General features: G+C 33.8%; 2 protein-coding genes across 3 annotated transcripts in view; one reads left to right on the top strand and one right to left on the bottom strand.

Annotated features, from left to right (window-relative positions):
- LOC114872057 (scavenger receptor class B member 1-like) overlaps positions 1-22,880 on the bottom strand; it is a 33,187-nt gene that overhangs the window by 2,574 nt on the left and 7,733 nt on the right. Inside the window, exons 1-7 of one of the 2 annotated variants that reach the window (XM_029178819.2) lie at positions 16,440-17,295; positions 6,645-6,900; positions 6,241-6,382; positions 1,879-2,079; positions 1,338-1,562; positions 741-903; positions 7-251 (exon numbers count right to left, since the gene is read on the bottom strand). In XM_029178819.2, coding sequence (XP_029034652.1) covers positions 7-251; positions 741-903; positions 1,338-1,562; positions 1,879-2,079; positions 6,241-6,382; positions 6,645-6,900; positions 16,440-16,650 — 1,443 coding nt within the window. In that variant the 5' untranslated portion in view covers positions 16,651-17,295. Of the gene's footprint in view, positions 1-6; positions 252-740; positions 904-1,337; positions 1,563-1,878; positions 2,080-6,240; positions 6,383-6,644; positions 6,901-16,439; positions 17,296-22,880 lie in introns of those variants that run through there. The other variant, XM_029178820.2, reaches the window with a different exon arrangement.
- Positions 191-22,880, top strand: part of LOC114872055 — a 73,917-nt gene continuing 51,227 nt past the window's right edge. The window contains exon 1 of the mRNA XM_046290134.1: positions 191-268. Coding sequence (XP_046146090.1) covers positions 266-268 — 3 coding nt within the window. The 5' untranslated portion in view covers positions 191-265. The remainder of the gene's footprint in view (positions 269-22,880) is intronic.

Here is a 22,880-nt window from a genome sequence, read left to right as displayed (position 1 = left end):
ACTTACAATTTCGAACCATAGTAATGGTAATACGAAGTTTTCAAATTTTTCCACTCGAGCCATGTGTCCAATATTTTGCAGTGCCATGTTTATTTGGAAACGGAAGGCCAGTTTAAGAGGAAGGCCTGACTGTGGCTGAACGTAAGCAAATGATTCGTGAAGATCTGCTCTTGGGGTCAAACCCTCGACCGCTGCCAACAGACTTGGATCAGATTTGTAGAAATGTGGATAGGAGAGAGCGATTGGGAAACCTGTAAACATCGAAATGGTAAGGAATAAGAAATTATAATTATCAACATATTTTCACAATTATTTTAACGATAACATGATTATAGAGATTTGTCAATCATTCACAACTCGCGCCTTTTGTTCTCCTTTTGCGTTTCATATACGATTAGATGTAGAGTTCGTTGGAGAGTATAAGCGTTGAACACGTGATGCTATCTTTTGTAATCATTTAAACATCTTAATATGTTAAACAATAAATATTTAATTCCAACACATGAACGTAGTGCATGTGTATATTTATGAGTATTATCGTTCTGAATATATTATTCATTTTAATTTATAATGACATTCATTAACGCATACTTTACACATTACGCATAATTATCATAAAAGTTTAATCATTTACATTGACGTGCATGAGCGATAGAAAAAGTACGGCGAAAGCAATAAATCGTAACGCTACATGTGACATAACTAAAGTACAGTTACTAATTTATAAATAATTGTCTTACCATAGTAACAATCGGTGACATCAATTAAACCAGGCTTCAAACAGTATCCCTTCCGACAGAAACATTTGTTTTCTGGATTGTAGGCACCATTGTCTAACACGTTCTCCACAAACTTGTATTTATATGCGTGCAATCCTTGGATGTATGTTTCTTCAGTTTGAGTCTATAAAATTTTATTTCAATTTCGTTTATTGATTACTTTTCGATTTGGTATTTCGAAAATTTCAAATTAATTAAAATTTTATTGAACACTAAATTAAAAGTTGAGATATTAATAATTTTTTAAATGAAGAGTATTTAAATTATTCTACACGCAATTAGCGATGTGTATGCAAATATGTATATTTATAAAATATTTTCTCTTTCCAAGTGATTTGAAGCATTACCTTAATTCGCACATTATTTTATATAATTTACATATTGTTTACATGATTCGATATAATATAAACATTTAAATGTTCGCAAGTTATTCATCATTAATTACTGATGGAATAATTTTAATTCAGGAATAAAATTTGCATACTTGAAATTTCTATAGACTTTCAATGCTTTCAAAAATGTTTAAATTTGAATAAAATTCAAAATGATTCAACATACCATGTATGCGCTGCGACATAGACTCTTTCTGAAGAATAATACAGTGTCATTTGGCTCGAGGTAACTTGGAAATTTCACTCCATCACTAGCATGGTTCACATTCGCGCATTTTCCTGTCCATTGTGGTAGATTATAATCACCATTATATTTTTCAATCAGTCCTGTTTCACGAATGTCTTTTTCTCCGGTATAAACGGTTTCGTAATCACCGTCGAAATCGTACATCTAGGGGGTCAAATAAATCATAAATAAAATCATTATGAATTAAAATGCCTGTAGTTTAACAACATAATTTACTGTAGGCAGAAAGTATGAGTAGGGAAATACGATAGATTGTTTCCTTGGTAATAGATGACTGATATTAATTGCCGACTGCACGAACTTTCATATTCATTAGATTTCTATTAGCATTTATAATATATGTAACTCAAATTTATAGCTATGACTTCAGAAAAAAGAAATGCTGAAGAATATCATTCTTCTAAATGTTTTTTTCTTCTTTGAAAGTGTTATTAATCTGTAGATTCTTTACAAAACTTACCCTATCAATAAGACCCAATTTATCGAATTTGATCCAGGATGGCATCATCTTGTTACCAAGAGTGACAAGGGTAGATTCGTATCCGAACATGAATTCTTTAGCAGTCATTTTGACCAGAGGCTGTGAATTTGTATTCATAATCAGTAGATTCAAACCTAATCTGGTGAAGTAGCTAGCATCCTTCATCACATTTGTGATACTCTGAAAGAAAGGAAGAAAGAAAGAAAGAAAATTATTCGAGACAACGAACTTCTTGATAATGTACACAATTAAAAGTGAAATTAATTTGTCACTATTTGTTAATTAACACATTCGCAACTGCTGACTAGGTAGTACTAGGTATTTCCACAGCATTCATATTTTTATATTAGCAATTCATAAGAGATATGTTAATTAGAATTTAAAAATTTCAACAAAATACACACCAGCTCTGGAAATATCTAAATATTTTATAATTTTCGTATTTTGTTTCCGTCATTATATCAGAGTGATCTTACATTTGCCTTGCGAAGGTAGATTTTCAATTTTCGAGTTGCTACTCAATTAATCTTCCTTATTACGAAGCATGATATCCGATGTGCGCTGCAGTTAATTAGCGATGATTTGTTACGGTATAACAATAAACAGGATATAATTTATCCTCTGCTTATTTCATTCCGTATATTTTATTCCGGTATCAGGTTAAACGATCTATCATTGATCTATCCATTGAATTAAACAATTAACTAAACTTTCCTAATTTTTATCTTTTTACGAAAAGTTTATTGACGTTCTTGTAAATTGACCAGTTGTTCAACTAACCTACGATAAGAGGATCTTGCACGCCTTAAGTCAACGTTCCTGTTAATTGCATACATATGCATGCATCGTGTGTACCAGTACGTACACGCGTTGCATAAGGATGCACTTGACAGATTGTTGTGAACCATCATTGTTAAAATGGTTCTTTTGAGAAACGTAGATCTTGTTTCATCACCTCTCATCCATCATTTTTCTAGTCATGTTTATTCAGTAGCTATTGAAATACTATAGGGTGCTTTTAACCCTAGAGGTACTATTCATTACTACCAGTGTTGGCCGATATTTAACCCCCTTTTATTCGCCGATGAAATATCTCACGTATTATTATAATTTTTATGCAGAGTGATCCATTTTAACACGTTGATTGCCGCAGTGAAAATTGTCGCGTGTAGTAAGATACATTATAATACAAGGAAATGAAACGTTAATATCGCGAGGGTCGTAGGAGATTAAAATTTACATTTTACGTCTCAGAATGTTTCATTTGATTTGAAGTCGTATTATTTGCATATTGTTACATCCTCGATTAACGGTATATAGGCGTAACGGCGGAAATCGACAATTAGACGATTGCAAAAAGATGTTTGTGCAGTAAACATTGTGTGTAAAGAAGTATTGTGTTTCTAAAATATGATACCTCTAATCATTTTAGGTCGTATCGTTATCAACCTTGTACTTTCATTATGAAATATTCCTTCGATTGATTATAGTTCACGGTGCTTTCTCAACGCGAACATGATGCATCCGTTAAGAATGCCTTCGTGCAACGAATGGAAATTTATTGTACACACATAGAAAATTGTGGTTTTCTTTTATCGGACATAATTCTAGGGAAGATGAATCACATGGAAAATTTCGTTTATTCTTTTCCGGATTTCAGGAATTTTTTAATTGAGAATGGTATTCGAAATAGATCCTTTTTTTCATTGGGTAACAAGAATATAAATTTAGAACTTGTTTTCTCCTCTATTTCTAATTATATTTATCTAGACGACACATCTTGCATGTGTATCATCATTCTTTTATTCCACCTATGTCTTCATAAAAAAAATTATACTACTAAGAAGTTAATTAACACTAAATTGCCGGACTCACATCCGTCAAAATAGGTATAGCATATATGGATTTTTGGAACTAAGGAGCGAGGAGGGGAAGGAATTAGTATTTGTATACATTTCATAATTCTATTAAAAACCAACATATCTTTTAAAAAAAATTATTTAAGTTTCTCTATATATATAGCAATAAAATCGTAAATGAATCAAATTGACTCGCTCCGGCAATCTAGTTTTAAATGCGATTGATTTAAATGAGCGAATAGATATCATTCAAATCGAATCTACGTCACGAATATCGGCTATTAATCGAAGAGCTCAAGGTTCATTGATGAGGCTGGTTATAAGTCAACAAGCGAAAAAAAGGGCGGAAATGCAAATTCATGATCTGATTCCGTTCTGAAAAGATGTAATTTGTTGGCTAACATTACGATGACGTTTTTATGCTGTGTTGTTTGCTCGATTGAAGATTTTATTATTCACGATGATTAGCTAACTATTACTCGAGGTACTTCCAATTAAAATAGACTTTTTTTTAACGAAAGTTGAATGGTTTTAACAATAACCACGTTGATGATTTACTGACGATCGGTTCACGATCCGCTCTTGGTTTAATTAAATTTTAATTTTTAACTTCCAACATTGTTTAAAAAGTAACACGAATTTGCAACATAAACAAAACAAAAGTCTAGCGGTGCTACTCTTCAAAGAATAAAGTTTGATAAACCATTGACCTCATTGGCAATCGTCCAACGCTTGGAAACAATTTATCAATCTGCTACTATGTATTTATTGTTCGATACACGACGAACACAATATTGAATGATTTTTCGGAAGAATCAGTTAATCATTCGGACGGATAACTTTGATATTCCTTTTGCGTTCCGTGTGCAACTCTTTATCTTTGCATTAGACGAATAAACGACATTGATCGAGCATTTTATGCGCTCGTTCTGTCAATTTTAATGTATCGTACTATTTGAATATTATCTTTTAATAGAATGCATTTTAAATGAGAAATGCGAAATTCGTCGTTCTTACAACTTTGGTTATTCTACTGTGAAAATATGAATTATTAAGGATATGAATGTTTAATTTTCAAATTTGAAATTTCAATTTCCTACCTTACACTATTAATATAATATTGATGCTAATCAAAGTTGTTTAATGTATAACAGCAGAATAAATAATTAACCCGTTGACCTATCAGCGGTATCGAAAATTTAATTAATTAAAAAACAGAAAAAATTAAGATTAATAAACTTGAGCTATAAATTGAGAGATTATTCTAAGTAAATTTAATTATTTCTATTAACATGCGTCTGACCACATATTGATATTTCTACTGCGGCAGTCGTTAAATGGAAAGATTAATAATTCTGAAATAATTGGGAGCAATCAATTCGAATCACACTATTCTATTCATTGCTACGTATGTTATTCTGTTTCGTATCGTTAAAGTATTTAACATTATTTCCATATTTTTAATTATTTTAATGAATTAAATTTGCGATAACCTTCGTGATAGATAACATGCTATAAACGTAACATTTATCCAAGATTATTATAAAATTAATTCGATATGATGTGCTTATAAGAATCAAGCTAAATTATTGATTATAGAAAGATCATTCGATTGATATGATGATGACGTTTAAATCCGCGTAAAAGTTCGTACGATTAAATTTATATTTCATTGATTGCGGTGTACATAGAGATATCAACACGACCTGAAACAACACACGCAAAAGTATGGTATACGCTATAGAGATCGTTTTAAATCTGTCGGGTCGCATACGTCATTTAATAAAAATACTGGGATCATTCACTTAGGGGGATTGTCCTCGCTTCGGTTTAGCCTGCATACATATTTATCAACGTTGCAAAATATCTCGTATGAATTGACCAAGAGCTTGCTATTTTTTGATTTTTCCTACTGGCGCCTCTCGACACCGATTAATTTATCTTTCGCGAATTGAAAGCAAACGAAAACAAATTCAAACTCGTTTAACCCGTTAAGTGCCTTGGCGCAAGTGGCCAAACGCTAATCGTTAAAATTGATTTACTTTCAATTCTAAGTTTTTCATTTGCTACCTTATTAAAGTTTGTCTACCTTTTTTCTTTATTGAAGTATGTTAAATTTTTCATGATAGACATCGGTGACCACCACGGCATTTAAGGTGATATCTAATAATATGTTTCGTATATTTCTTACTCAACTATCTTAGACAGCAAAAACGATAGTCATTTAATCACTGAGAAATTAAAAAAAAAGTAGAGTACAGAAAAAGCGCACTAATCGTAAGCGGGATTTTAATTAATACAGGAGAGTTGTAAAGTACCGAGAATATCAATTATAAGAAAAAGTAGTGTTTAACGCGATCATAGAAATTTACAGGATACGAGTCGCGTTTTTCAATTTCTTGTAGGTTATTATTATGTTTCCGAGATAAAAAATTTGTTCCGGTAAATAGATTATTAGGGTAAATTTTTTGTTTCTACTTACCAGTAAAGCAATATTTGGTAGTATCGCTTCATCCTCTTCCTTGCCTCCGCTCATTTCCGGTACATATTGCAGTGGATGATGCGGGAATGTTGTCACAGTGCCGTTGTCGTTGAACTTGACATCCGCGTGTTCGAGCACCTCCCTGAAATGTTCTAGAAATTATTTTCTAGAAATGAATAATTAATTGATTTAAAAAAAGGTGCCCGATCGAAGAGAAAATATCAAAGTTCACAATATAAAGAATTCTATTCATTTTTGTAGCATAATGTTAAGATAATGTTATCTCATGAATTTGTATATATTTAAATCGACTAATTGATATGCAACAATCTAATACTACGAAGTTCATCGAACTTCTTTTTCTTTGTCAAAATATTGATTGATCGATGATTATGTATACATACCTGTAAGTATAAGGGCCAATTTCCTGGAACTTGAGCTTACTCTCCTTACCGGACATGTATTCATCGCGATTTGTCACGTTGAATAGATGGATCTTTACGTAAAGCTCGACATCGGGTTTCCGCCATAGTTCGAAAATTTCACCGCCGTCGCTGAATATCACTTTCAACTTGAAAAGTAGATCGTACGGTTGAAGTACAAAGAGGATGCAACCAGTGGCAAGACCGAGCGAGCCCAAAGTCATCAGCATGAAAATACCTGCACGTAGATGATAAAGAGTTGGTCAATGACGCATTCGTGAAAATTGTCACGATGAGCTAGCGATTAAAACAATTAACGTAATAATCTGATACAATTTAAATAATTAAAACCTCAACAGAGGTTTTGCCATTATTGCTCAAAATTAAAAGGTGTGATAGAATTCATAGGAGTCACTGTAATTTGTAATAGTAGAAATCAAATTATTGTTCATAGAAATATTAGAAATGGCGAAAAGTGGAGCCCGAAAGTGGTATTTTGTTATTACAAAAATTAGTCGCACGTTTGTAGCTTTGAAAAGGTTAATTAACACATTTATCCCTCGAACAGCCAAAGGATACTGAAATCTACCTATTAAGAAATTTTATCAGGTGCCACTGAACATTTTGTTACACGTGACGACATTCGAAGGTTTTCCATTTTACGGACGATTTATAACATTGTAGAACCTTTTATTCAACCAGGATCTTAGCAAACAGGCAAACAAATTACGTCGTCGTGTAACACTTGTTTTTCTTTCTAACGAATGACCGACAACGCATAGATGATTTTTCTCGACATAGAAATTAAATGATTGTCTAGAATTCTTGCACGCTTCAATTGCGTAACAGAATAATGATCTACTTCTTTCACGCGTCTTAATTTTTTTGCTTAGAATCTGACAAGATTCTAATTTAGCAAACTCGTTTCAAATTATACCGCCAAGTTTGCGACTTCCGACTTGTTTCAAAATATTGCGTGTCGCGAATGATTCGTCGGATTTGCATGAGACATACTTGGAATACGTGGGAATTCTGGTTTACTCTGAAATTCTTCCTTTATCACATATACGTGTACTCGGTCAAAAATCGTTTGATGAATTTTAAGAGAATACGCAACGAGATTCAAGGAAAACGCACCGGCGCGCGGCGCGGCGCGGCGTTACGCTGATTTTTAACATACTTGATCGTGCCATCATTTTTCTTTCCTGAGCGAATGAATATCATTTTTCTGGAATCTCAGTGGCGTTTAATCGCAGTCTCGGTTTAAAAAGATACAGCAAGGACAAAGTTTTCCTACATTGTTGAATTTCAAATTAGTACAATTTAAGAATCTAATCTATCTTTGGGTTGTGTTTGACTGAGCATCCGCCATAAGATTTTAGAATCTTAGAAACTTGGAATTTTTTAATTTTTACATTTTAGAATCTTATAATCTTACAATTATATACTACTGAGGAAGCCAGTCTCCATTTTTTGGGATCAAAGCCCCCCTGGTCCCTATCTAGAGACGCTAATGTACACCATTCGTGTTTCGAAGGTTAATCATTTTATAAGCAAAAAATCAAGAAGAATTCTGTGTACCTTGTCCCTCCAAGTGTTGTCCGCATAAAATTTTAATAAACTTATCTATTGATGGACAAGCACTTTAGGCTATCCTCCTAAAAGTGATCGAGACGGGATTCAATATGAAAAGGAAATCAAAATTGCTCATCGACGCACGATAATTAGCCTGACATTCATTAAATTCATTCGTTCGCGAAGTATTTACGTGTTCTCTTACGATGTTGATCCTTGACGGAATAAATTTATTGCGACGACATGTTGCGTATCACCGGGATTTGCGGCGTGTTATTTATCGACTCGTTCGCGAAGAATTACGAAAAACCTTGGATCGTCTTTGAGATTAGGTACGAAGGATTTTTCCTAGTTTGGATTCTGCGTAATCTTCTATTCTTATTACGCTAATTTTGATGAAATTTGTCATTGTACAATTCCAAGAAGATTCGAAAGATTCATACTTCTTTAAGATACATGCAAGTGGTTTGAAAGCTAGGAATCTTTAACATTAATGGAAATTGGTTTAAATGAATCAGTGAGCTCATGAATTATACACACTTGCACGGATCTAGAGCGTAAAAATCAACGCGGAAAATTACAATGATTTACAATTTACAAAACACGCAACAGACTTGGAAGTTGTAAGTCGATAATGCTGACTCATTAATCTTTTCGCTATGGCAATATTCAATTCAAAATTTGTCGCATTATATTTACATAGTGACCGTGTAACAACGCGTGCCTATAGTCACCCTCAGAAGCGAAAGGGTTAATTTCACACGTTGAAGCGATCAAGGAAGCGATTTCTGCGCATTTCCTCTTCATAACTATCCACAAGGTGGATCGAATTAATCTATTGGCCACGTAATTGTATTGGGTATCGTCTACGCGTCACGGATCAACACCGATTCATCAAGAAACGATGAACGTATAACTGATTGCTTTGGTAACCGTTAAGTAATCTCGTGGTAGACGACGAGGAATACCAATGGTGTCGCGGAAATACAGTGGCAGACGTGGATTCTTCTCGCGAAGGACGAATGACGATTTTTTGACGTAGTCCGAACACGGTAATTTCGTGGGTATTCGGAGAACAATGGAGAACCACGAATCATTATGTGTTTCACGAACGGGATACTGTCTGCTCGTGATTTTGCATGAAATACAGTCCAATCATTTTCGATTACATTTTCGAAACATACATTGTTATATAGTCTTATCATCTTGTTGGACTAACGCACGCGAACGGTGTTATTACGTGTAATTGGTGAAATGAACGCGTTGAAAGGAAAATGACCAGAGGCGAATTTGTTAAATATGCAACACGTCCAGTTAGTTGTTTTCCACGTGATGATGTTGTACACTGATTCACAAGCGAGAGAAAAAAAAGGTGGCTCGCTAATGACATGTGCTTTTATCGCGTTTCTCGAACGCGTGGCATAAATAGAGATCAATATCTTTCTAGAATTATCCAGTAAATGTATCATTGTGCACACAGACCAGTCACAACAAGCTATAGATGCTTCTATCACCGTTACTCTTCAACATCTATTCTTTAAACTCAAATTCATTTATTTAATGACAAGGGTGCTACGATATGAAATTGTCAAATTGTGAATGATGACGCTTCTAAAATTGTATAATAAATTACCAAAAATTCAAGAAAAGAAAGAGAAGGTACCCCTGTGGCTGGGGGGTTTAGAATACAGCCACGGTATCCCCTGCCTGTCGTAGGAGGCGACTAAAAGGGGGTGAAAGGGACGGTATAATATCTGAAATCTTTAGATATTAGAAACATAAGTATTTGAAGGGAAGTACCTATCTAATATTTGGCCTTTTGCAAAAAATATTTGCCAATCTCTGATCTAAACGAGCACCTTCGTTCGATGAAGTTTTTTTCGATACTTCAAAGTGGCGGTTCGGTTTAGCAGGTGAATGTTAAGGCGCGGACAGGATTCGAAGCTAAGCAAACACGTGTCTCTAAGTTTCGTAGAGTCGTTTTGCTCTCGACTATTGCAAGATCGCTGGCAGTACGGCACGATGTGGTAATAATTTTCCGGCGGCAATCGGGACACGACTGCAAATGCGGCATCCAATAGAAAGTGCATATTTGTCCTGTCGTTATATTTTATATCCATAGATTCGCGCCACCTTTATGGATGTACCACTGTCGAAACACAAGCTTCTGTGCGCGGAAAAGGAAATTACGAAATGTTTGCCGGAAAGACATCGTGTTTCGAGTGTTTCTCGTAATCGTTAAAGCGTTCGATTGAAAATCATTGCACGGGTTATCAATTTCAATTCTTTATTAGCTTGCATTAAACTACTTGACGAAATCTTTGACTCTCATAAAAATGATCTAATTCAAAATAGTCGAACATATGTCCTATTTAATAATCTCATGAATTTTTCCAATAGATAAAAAAGTTGCATTCGACGTTTTATAGGCCTTCTATCAATATTACTTTTCATCAATGAGTATGTTAGAGGTTCCATTTCATTCGATATCTTTTCAATCAATATTGAAAATTATAACAGATTAGTTTATATTTGCATTGCTGAGTCAACACAGCATCGATATAACGTCTGTTCATTAAGTGTATACATTGTAACAATGATGCTCGACGAGTGCACATGCAAACGTATGCAGTTTATCCTCAAGCTGTCAAGAGTTGATGACTCCGTGCAATGACTTCGCAGTACACATCGAGACAAAGTACCTATGTATAGCCGATTTATGGATTTTTTCACCAGCCCTCTGTGATTCGTGAAATTGCTTCATGTAAATAAATGCAGGCACGTGCGTACCTTTTGCATAATCACAGGCACGACTCGGCTTTTTAAGAGGCGAGGGCAACCATTTGTGGAATGTCAATTTTAAACGAGACAGTTACTTGGACGGATAATAAGGCAACATTTTCGTGGTGAATGGCATTTACAGATGTTTGCCTTCGTTATATTTGCAAATGGTGCATTTTTGGTGCAATGGTACTCGTCCTTCTTCTCTTTCTTTGCATTCATCTCAAAAGAAGATTACGAAATTAGTTAAAATGGCAAACGGTAAAATGGCACCTAAACTAAATAATGGCCGTAGGAAATCTTGTATAGAACTAAATTTGTAAATCTAAAGGAATTTGGAAAAATACTGTGTAGAATTATTTTTAAGTGGAATATTGAAGGTACAATTTTGTACAACAAAGACAGTCGTAAAATTATAGAAAGTGGTAATGAATGAGGCTAAACAGCAGGCGTTTATCTTGGTGCATAATGATGCTTCATAGTTTTGAAATAGTTGCGTAATGATAGTTCACAAGAGTAATTCTTTCCTCCTTCTATTGTTTCGTAAGCGGAGATCAATTGAAAAACCTTCTAATTATTTACTCCTTTCCACTATTTGTCATCATCATTCACTTTTTGCGTTCATTTGCAACTTCTAAGCAATTGAAAGATAAACTATACAATGTTCCATCAGTGTCTCGAATGCGACAAAAATCACATTGAAGCGATGGTCTTTTGCGCAAGTAAATCAATTAAAGTCCTCCCACCAAATGTCACCGATGAGCGATCAAATTGTAAAGCTTCACTTTGACATTTTGAAAGGGGCACATCTTGTACGAATACCTAAGTATAATTAGATAAAAAATGCTAGATCAAGATGTACACCTGTAAGGAACAATTAACGGGATTCAAAGGACCGGTTTTGATCAAATTTCTCAGCCCGTATGAATCAGAGAGAAAGAAACAGTTAGTCGTAAATTAGATACATTAATCACCATGAGAGATCAGTTTTTACGAAGATTTCAACTCCTTCGTCGATTAATTATAAATTTTAGGTCTCCGTTGGAATTTAACTTTTAAATGATTTCAGCCACTCTACTGTGGCTCGTATTTCATACTTAAGATAGATTTACTACGTTGTGCAAATTCTTCCGAGTATTTGAACACGTTGTTATAGTAATTAGAAGTTGTGGGAAATTATGCATTCTATTAGATTAATCGACGCTTCTTCCTTCTATTTTTGTTTCCTAATTATTTGCGCATAGATTCCTATGTTATTCTTGGTGAGCAAGAAAATCGCGTATTCCAAATCCATGCCGTACCGGTTACTGGAACTGGTTTAGCGAAACAGCAGAAAATGGTACCTTTCGTTCTAAAAAAGCGTTAGAAACATGGAACTTCAGTATCATCCACTTTCTTCGCATAATCCTACCATAAGATCTGATAAGAAAAAGATGTTTCCATTACATTCTATGGTAAATCGAACATCAGTCGCAGTTCGAATAACTGCGGACCTGGGATACCAATTATGCTAATCAGATTAACCACACGTTGAATATAAAGTTCTACGTAAAACTTATTAAAGTATTTCTCAGGCTTGTTGAAACAGGTACCTTAGGCGAGTTCCGTCTGGAAATTTCTGACAGCCTGATTTTGTTGCTTTTAGTCATGGTGAACCGGTTCCCGTCGATATATCCGGTTGTTTTTACAAAATGGCTCCAATGCCGTTTCCGCGTAACAAAAAATTACCTTCAGGGTGTGCAACGTCATTTTCTATGGAGTTCCTTTTCTTTTTTCTTGTTTTTGTTTTGTTTAACTTTAGTCGTTGACCGTAAACTTGGAGGTGATTGTAAATTGTTCGCTTTAATGTATTCAATTAGAATGCATTGCACTTTTAAAGAATCGTTAAGGTTACAATGCGCAACGCTTTGTTCGGCGTTGTTCTCGTTCCTTTTTCCAAAGGAACACGGTTCCTAAATGGGAAACCGATCGCCATTTACGCCGATAAAATCTGGAAGATTCCAAATGATTTTTAAATAGCTCGTTGTGTCATTCAGGTAGATTCCATGAAAGGAAACGACGCATAATATGGGTAATTAGGTGAAACAGAGATTGTCTTTCTATGCGGACTGTTCTGTTTGAATTTTTATTCTGAACTGTTCAGAGTAAACCTTTTTATTGCACGCGATAAAGATAATATTGGTAATTTTATTATAGGTGTTAAATTGTCAGGTGTTCAAATAAGTTGTGAAATGAGGTGAAACATTAGATTGTTTTTCTATCAAAATGGACATTTTGGAATTTTTGCTCTACACTGTTCAAAAACTACTTTTCTATAATAAATTTGAATGTAGAAAGTAATAAAAATAATATTGGTAATTTGTATTAAAAAAATGCTAATTTCAGCAACTCGGGTAGCATTTACAGAATAGATATTTTAATATTCAGGAATTTTACTTTAGGATACATAAAATAAATATTCCATTAATAATTTCGGGATTAAGTTGAATTTATGTTCTTTTCAAAAAATATTTCATATCAAAGGCTAAAGGCGAATTATTTCGTTGAAAATAAACGAGATAATTAACCAAATCAGATTAACTAAATTGGTTTTTTCAAGAACGTTCTTCATGTGTCAAAATTCATATTATTTCAATATGGATGTCCTATTAATTTCCATCCATTGTCTAATTTCCATCGATTGAGTCATCTCAAATAATATGGCAAAAATTTATGTATATACATTCTGTAAGCGTATGTATTCAGCTATAAAATTAAAGATTTATCGAATGCTAATGGAAATTGTTATTTGTTGAATTTTAATAAATAATTTTTGGAAATGAAAAAATATGAAAATCAGACATTTTTTAAGATATCAAAGTGAGAAGTAACTAAATAATAATAATAATAGCAAGGCATTCAATGCAGTTTGAAATCTTTTATTTTTATTAACATAATCAATTTGTATAATAGAATTTTCAACGCTTTGTTCTGCCATAATATCATATAAAAAAGAAAAAGGATGTTTTCTGAGAAGTTTGGTTTATTCATGGTACATTGAATGTGACCAGAGAAACCATTACCTACCTCAAGTTGTTTTATGTCGACCATGAAAAGTTACTTTCAATGTCTACCGTTGCTTTATCGAAACCGTCTGTCTAGCTTTCTCCTCGTTGATTTGCTGTGAAATGATTTGATCGTAAGTCAGGTCAGTGATTTCATAATAATTGGATGATTGAATTTTATTTTTTTTCATCAGTCACTGTTTTTTTTTGCAATCAGTCTAGACATGTCTCGCGTTAACGAGCTATCGTTAATTTGTATTGTTAAAATACCAGTTCACGGCATTGAATGAAGAAGGAAGCTTTTCATATTCGAGGATTTGATGGCGTTCTTACGATTCTCCGATGCGTGTGTCCAGGAAGGATAATCATTATTAGCATAAAGTACGCGTGCCGTTTTTTTATTGCTTCATTGAAATCTTCATATGGAGACGGGCAATCTCCTTTCTTTTTTTTTTCCTTTGTTCTCACTGGAAAGGTATTGTAATTGCTTTGTTGATGGCGAGCATGCTATCGTTGTACAAATTGAAAAGTAACGAGAGAATTAGGCGAAATTGTGTTCCTTTTTCTTACTTTTTAAAAACATTTAATCCTAGGACTTTTGACTCATGCGATAATTTAAACTTTTTTCATTTCCTGAATTCGAAATCATTTCCTTACATATACGGTATTTTGTTTAATATATGCAAATTTTTTACATATTACGAAAGCGTGGGTTATAATTGACTTGGCATTCAAAGATCGATGTAGATAGAGTTGTGTAGGTGTATAATATTTTCATAATTTTTATTCTTTTTCCTTTGGTAGTGTGAATGAATATACGCCTACATTCACTATCAGGTTTTTAATTAAATCGTTGGAAACGTTTATTATTATTTATTATTCCGTCTGAATATTTTTGAAAGGATAGTTCAAAGTTTATATCGGAAATATAACGGTAAATTTGAGGCGTTAATGATACGACAAATTGTTTGTCGATTTTTTGTTTTCTTTTCGATCGTTGACTTTGAGAGAAATATTTTTGCGGCCATCGGTTAGCTTATTTTGATTATCAGCTGAGTATCAGCTGAGATTTATAATTTTCTCCTTTCAACGAGATTATTAATTGCAAATTTACATCATTTATAATTTGACATTTGACACAGTAATGCCTTGGGAAATGATATTTATATTAAAAGTTAACCCCTTGATAAACTATGCGATTATAGACCGATCTTTGTTTCTTACAATTCTCTGATGTTTCCTGAATGTTGCATTTTAATTATCTTCCAAATGAAAAATGTTAATCGATCGATGCCCAACACTGCTTCCAGTGCACGCAATAGGCTTTGCAGGTGTATTTTATAAATTTCGCGTGCAATTTTACTAGATGCAGTAATTTAATGTCGGGTGGTTATCAGAGCATTGATATAAAGGTCTTGGAAATTTATAAGCACGAAATAGGAAGTAATTAACTATCATGTGAGGGAGGTTCCAGCGTTCAAGACGTTTCATGTGTGAATAAAGAGATCAGTTCTCCATTGCTATCGATGCACAACCGTTTCTACTAACAGTTACATCCGCATACCTATCTTCACTTATCATTTTAAGTGCCTATTCAAATATGTAGTTGACTACAAATTATAAAAACTTCAGATAGAATAATATTTGCATTCTCTTTCTAAATAAGATTTTATGAAAATTTATACTTGACCTAAATATACTTGACATGGCACTCAAAATGTTGAGGTTGTTATCTTGTTGCAAAATAACTATAATTGATTGACGTTTGGCCCAAATATTATGAATCTTTATTAATATTTGCATATATTAAGTCAGTCATAATTAATGAATTAATGTGAATTTTTAATACAACATTATTTAAAGGTTTCCAGTTACAAAAATATATATATACGAAATACATAAAAGTTTCACTGTATAAGCTTAGTTTCTAGAAAAACGATATTAATCATGGAACGACCTAATAATTTACACTTTGACTTCCATTTAGAATGATCCGATAAAGTATTGGTGTCTGTTAATCAACATTATTATCGTCGTTAAACCAGTTTATCCTCTGAAATCTACGCTCGAGAAACAAGTGTTACGTTTCAAATTAAATAATTTCATAATCGCGTAATTACATTCACGGTGAGAAATACTCGTAAGCTTATGTTGGTAAATGGAAGTTTTATTCGAATGAACGCGTGTTTCAGTCATAAAATCGAAGAATAATGAAGAAGAATGAAACTCGAGCGAAAAGCTATCGAGAGCATTTTTCTGCTAACTGACAATCACTCTCGGTACAGTATCTACTAACTAAAAATACTCTCAATATTTTTTCGCCCAAGTTTTGCTCGCAGTCCCTAATCTCTGTTTGATTTATCAGCAAATTACTTACTCTTTGGCCATTTCGGTCTTCCTTCCGTGTGCACCGATAGCGCCGCGTTAAAGAATCGGTTCACCACGATCGACGACTTTCTTCTCAAGTTGTTCGTCCTGTTTATCGTTATCTCTTCCGATTCGCTGGAATCGCTTTGATTTTGATTCACGTTGACGCTCGAGTAGCGTCGACCGGCGATATGATTCCATATCATCATAAAGTCCTTCATGGTATTGCCTCGGCACTCTTGGTGAACGACGAAAGTTCAAGGAACGAGACGCACAAGATACGCGAGGGAATTCACTGATGGTTGAGTTACGAAAATCCTGTTGATTATGTATTGTCCACCTGTTCGCACGGCGAAATGTCGCGATACGGGACCGAGATATTTAACGTGGTCGTTTCTTTGAATCTTGAACACGATTCGATTCGATTCGATCCGATCCGATCCGATCCGATCCGATCAGTCGTTCAACACCGTTGCGCTAATCGTTCGAATCATCCAATCGATGCGTGGATACGTCCTGTCGAAATTCAGCCACGATACAAGGGCGCGCGGAGTCGCTCCTTTCTGTCACAACTCTAAACAACGACCTCGTGTTAGAATCGTCAGTTAAATTTCGCTTTCGAGTCGCTTCACACGATTTCTTCGAATGAACTCGTCCTCGCGAAAAATAATTGCGCACCACGTTCTTCTTTGATAACCAGTCTGCCTTTTCGAACGCCTACATATATGTTTATAGATGGCTAGAAAAATGTTTCGTTCACCGTCCACGTTATATATGCTGCTCGTTCTCTCGGATCCCGGTGCGAACCGCGTGCCAGGCGCTTCTGTAGAAAAGTGATGAAAGCATGGATCGGTTGACTCCAAAAAATCTGTTATAGTCATTCCGATCCCCACTTGTGTTTCAACCGGCCGATCGTGGTACGTAGCACGTGGACTAACGTCCAATCGGTGAACAGATACCTAGCCCCACTACACAGGTGAAAAAGATCACTGTTCCTTTGGTGGTGGACACCAAGATCATCGTTGCCGCGCGACAATTGCAGTGTGCCGTTCGATTGCAACGATGATCAAAGGTCAATGGAATTATTGCAATAGCCGATCGGTTATGCGTCACAGGATACACGGATATTATTCCTTTCCAATACCTGGAGCCATGATTTGAATAATTTGAAGTGTTTTAATTTCCGAAAATCCTTTTGCGAGGTCGCAATCCGCCAAGCTATCATCTTTATTCTTCTAGAATAGATCCAAATTATTTTCTTCGTTACGTTCAACATTTTTGCCATTGAACTTTCACAGTCTAAACGCAAACTTTTCTACGAAGAATTTCTTTCCTTTTTTAATGAATTTCTTCTGTGTATTTTTCGTTAGATTGTTTCGTAAATATTTACGCCAGACTACGTTAAAAAAGTATCTCGTACCAAATGACTCGGCGAAATTGTATCAACATCGATTAAAAAAATGAGGAAAATGGACAAGTTGGAGCAAAGTTTCGTAATTTCTCAGCTAATAATAGTACTGATTCGAAATGATATGCAGTATTTTTTCAAATTCTGTGTTTTGTTAACTGGTAATTTGAACTGGATCACTTGGATCAAATTGCAACTCATTAAATGCACGAAGATCGTTCATGGTACATACTTTTTACATCTACCCGTCATTTCAGAATACGTACTCTGTTGGATTCTCCTCTGTGTTAAATTTGACCTCGAAAAGGATTCTCGTCTGTTCGAGATAAAATGCATCCACCTGTAAAAATGACACGGTAGAAATTCCGAAGTGAACAAAAGTCGTCATAAACGTTCCTCAAGATGTTGCGTGAACGTGCGTCAAGTTGTTTCTGATTTCAAGGGAAATTTAGCTCCATGCGTATCTCCTCCATCCGGTATTTCCTCCACTTCTTGCAAATTCTTCTGAATAAAACTAGCCATTTCTTGGTTATTTTGGTTATTTTCGCGAACAAAGAAGAAGAGAACATTTCCCAATCTTCACACGACAGCATAAATGTTCCTGTTGATCTCATTTTTGCACATTCATCTCAGAAGATCCGTGCGTACTTACTACGTACGTCAGCGATTGTACACTGAATATAATTCGAACTGTTGTTTTTTTCTTTATTACCTAAGATCTAGTTTCAGGTATCTAGGTATACACTACGCACCGTGACCGAGACATTCATCAAAGTGTTGGAGCGTAAGAAAACGTCTACCTGGTTAAATCATAATCTTTATTTGTTATTGCAGTCTTTTGTTTACTTACTCGTGTTCAGAATTCTATGAATGCGATGTCACAGTTTCTTAAATAGCGTTTATTTCATCAAATCCGTTTTTACTACTAAACTATGCAAATTTTGTTGTCTATGTTTTGCGGATCTTCTCTTCTTCTTGTTTGTTAACAAAACAAGCTTTTGCATTGTTACGATCGATCACGTCAGAAATTTAATAGCAAACAGTCAATTAAGTTAGAAGTTTTTGAATATTAAAAATTGTGCCATTGTGCATTGAGATTCGAAGAATTCAGATTTCATTTTCTAATAGTTGGGCTACTAGAGTACCAGTAGAATCTGAATTTGAATTTGAGTACCAATAGATTTCTAATGGTTAAAGAACTATACTCAATATATCATTAAATTTCGAGTATTCTAATATTCCTAACAAGAAATAGTGAGATGGATTTCTCAAAATATTTTTCTATCACTTCCAAACACATAAATTGTCATGTCAAAATATTTAATTATTTTTTAAAAAATCATACAGTTTCGGATTGAAAAAGAAAGAGGTCTGTTTAATTTGCATCTCCGCTGAGAACTACATATAATAGAAATACTGAGACACGTTAGAATCATTTCGACTATCCTATGCTAACTTCTTCGCTCAACCTTGAAGTTCACATTATACAAGATGTCCTTGACTCCAAACTGGTTCAAGTAATTACTTGGAAAACGTTCGTGTTCAAGGGGTACGTCGTGTGTTATTTGATCTTGTTTTAATTCGGTGGAATTAAAGTGCAACATCGAAACAGCATCCTATTCTTTCATATGGTATCCTTGAGGAAACCTACAAAACAATGACCGCAAAGGATTGCATTGTTTTTTCTGTATTCTTCATGCAGAAATAATTGCTATTTGTATGAAAATTAAGAGACTTCGGACAGAAAACGAGAGTAAGATGGTTTCAGGAAATAATTTTTTACAAGTTTCCTGTGTCATATTTAATTTTTTATAAGTTTCCTGTGGCATATTTAATATTTTGTTCAGATCTTTTAAAAAGAAACGAAGGTATATAACAATTTGTAAGGGTCTCTTGATTACTAAATTTTTTTGTGCCAAATTAAACGACGTTATCATGGAACAGTTCGTAAATTCTCTTTTATATGGAACGTGGAAAAATTATAATCTGTAAACACCTGCATAACTGGTTGTGGAATTGCTTTATTTCCGCAAATAAAAAAGACTTCCTTAATTTCGCACTAACGTGTGTTACATACTAAAATATTTTGTCAAAAACACTGTATTCGCGAAATGTTTAAATGAACCCTATTAAGTTACCATCGTTCTTCAGGGTCCTATTTCTTTCGTTCTGTTTTTTAAGATTTAATTATATTTTTTTACCGTTTTATGCTACAATCATTCCATAACAGGCCTAATAACGTACAGATCCGTGATATTCGTATATCGGTTGTCTTTGTTAGCTGAACAACTAATTAAAAGTCGAATCGTCTAGCGTCATTTCATAAATATTCATTGTGCGGTATTATTCGAACTGTTCCTTTCCTTTTAAATCTTATTTTTGAGTAGAAACTTCCATCGTTCCATCAACAGGATCACCAATTTATACTACCACGTATTGGAAAATTTTTATCGATATATTCAGCGGTGATTATTTTTTATGACATTATTATATACAGGGTGATGAAAGGTTTGATTAAAACAACCATAGATTCCGTGAATCGTATGACCGTCAGTGTTAAGGACGAGTGAAGGTATAATTTTATCCTGAGTTCAATCGCTTCCGTTTCATTTCCTTTAGATCATTCTGGATCTTTTCGATCTTTCAACGTGTATACACACTTTTTTGTTCTCGTAACGTAGACCTTCTCCGTGCATTGATCGGTTCGTAAACATACGTGATACAACGTTGAAGAATCTGATTGATCTTATTTACTTTATTAGGTGCGATTACCTTTTCTATGAATGCCTTTTTTTTTCATTCGTGAAGTAGGCTTTATAGTGAATTGATACGTTCGATGCCTCTCTTTTTTCAATAATTGTTGGAATATATTATATTTTTGAAATGTTGGTCCCCGGTGGTCCTCGGACAATCAGCGTATTAATAATTATTATCGTGTGTAGAAATAATTCATATTTGTACTGTGAGGTCAACGTGTTACTACCTGGGGGTCATGGGTGATCCTTTAAGTTTGCTACTATATAATCGAAGAAAAAAAATTCTAAGCAACATTAATATTGTATTAATTTTGCAAAGTTGGAGTAGAAAATTTAAATAAGCATGCTATACATACGCTAATTTTCATTATTAGCAGCGTGAAATTAAAGATTATATAAGAAGAAATATAGGTATAATGTAATTTACATTCTGTACAGAAAGTTTTTATTTCCGTTTTTATTATCCATATTAATAACCACTGATTAAGGTATGATATAAAAAGAAGTTAATTAGCGTATCAGAAGTGCATCAAAGAAATGAACTGGTATATATAATAATTGTTGAAAATTATTTCGATTTACGTCAAAATTCGATCGGTAATGTTATGTGATTTCTAGTCACGTGTTAGTTTTCTCTTGAAACGATATTTATGAGAAATTTCCAATTTCATAAACAGCATAATTGTCTGAGAAATGAAGTCGTTGATTGTAATTTGATGGAAATAATTTCGAGTTAACGAGTATGGGAAAATTCATCTTTTTATATTTATAGTTACATGATGTCGTATGATTTATTAAAGGTTTATGTAAACAATGTTTTCGATGCGGTAAAGTATCATAAATGAACACCATTACAGGATTTTCTGGAATCCATTAAATGCTCGTTAGGGATTGTATTTATACATGGTGTAAATTATCGTACTTGAACTAGTACAATTAGCATCGACAAACGATTAATAACCTTGTATAAGAATTACTTCCATACCTTGTTATCAATGATTACTAATCATCATTCTTTGTACTCGTATATACTAGTTACTTGCGTTCAGAAACAAGTTCTTAAGAATCTTATAATAGAGCATTAGTTACAAGAAAACAGCATTTTTATTGTCTTATTTTAGAAACAGTACTACATAGTATAAATTTATTATACCTTGATAATGGCTTTATAGACGTTCATTTCTTTAATAAACGCTTGATGTTATCGAATCGTTTAAAATAAAATGACGGATAATTTATGCATCGATGATAGAAGCAAAAACGCACATAGGTACTTTACATTGCTAATCGCTTTAATTATATCAATTGCGCCAATGCACACGAGTTTGTTCTGCATTTTTTAAAAGTAGGTTGAAACCGTAAGTATAAATCTAGAAATTTCTTTTATTTTAAACGGTGGATAGATTCGTGATATAATAATTAAATTTCCAAGTCTTATATAATGCAACAAGTGCAATTTAAATGCAATATAATGCAGTTATTTTATTTTATTTAAGCGACGACATTATTTAGGGGATGATCTAATATTTTAAGCATAAACATTTTTAATTTAATTACTAGCTATTAAAATACATTTTAATGAATGAAAAAACCAGCGATTGATTCATAAGGAATTATTCTTTTTAAACGTATACGAGTATAATCCTCTGTTCAATGTCCCATTAACCTTGTGTTTGCGACTAACGGTACTAGGAATTCTATTCGCATGACTTAGAGATTGTAACAGTAACACAAACAAGCAGTAGAAGGTTGTACTCAGCTGTTCGATATCGTTCCTGTCTTTAACCCTTTTGCTCTTTCAGAGCAGTGCCTTTTAACGGAAGGGTGATTAAAGACGATTGGAAATACCTCTGGGGACGATGAACCGGGATATATTTCTGATCGTCAAAGCAAGCAGCATATCGTGAAAAGCATAAACATTCGACGAATGTCAGAGGGAACAGATTATTTATTGCGTTAGAATCTTCACTACGTTAGTTTACTATTTCATGTTCGCGTTATCAAAGCATTTTTACAGAGTAGTCGTTCATCTTAAAAACGCAGAAGCAATTAAAGTATAGAAATAAGAAAAATTAAAATCAGTAGTGTATTTCAAAAAATTTCAAGTAAAAAATGGAATTATCTTTCTGGACAATTATAATTATACCGTGCCCTATTACACACATTAGTTCGTCTTTACTGCGCCATTTAATATATTAATCAGCAGAGAGAGATAATTTTTTTTTCTCTTATTAAAATTACGCGTGAAAACAACGTGGCTTGTAGAATGACCTGATAAATTCTTGAA

This window comes from Osmia bicornis, chromosome 2, assembly GCF_907164935.1.
Source record: "Osmia bicornis bicornis chromosome 2, iOsmBic2.1, whole genome shotgun sequence".
Classification (NCBI taxonomy): Eukaryota; Metazoa; Arthropoda; class Insecta; order Hymenoptera; family Megachilidae; genus Osmia; species Osmia bicornis.
The sequence above is the reverse complement of the archived record's forward strand: the minus strand, read 5'-3'. Positions and strand labels throughout refer to the sequence as shown.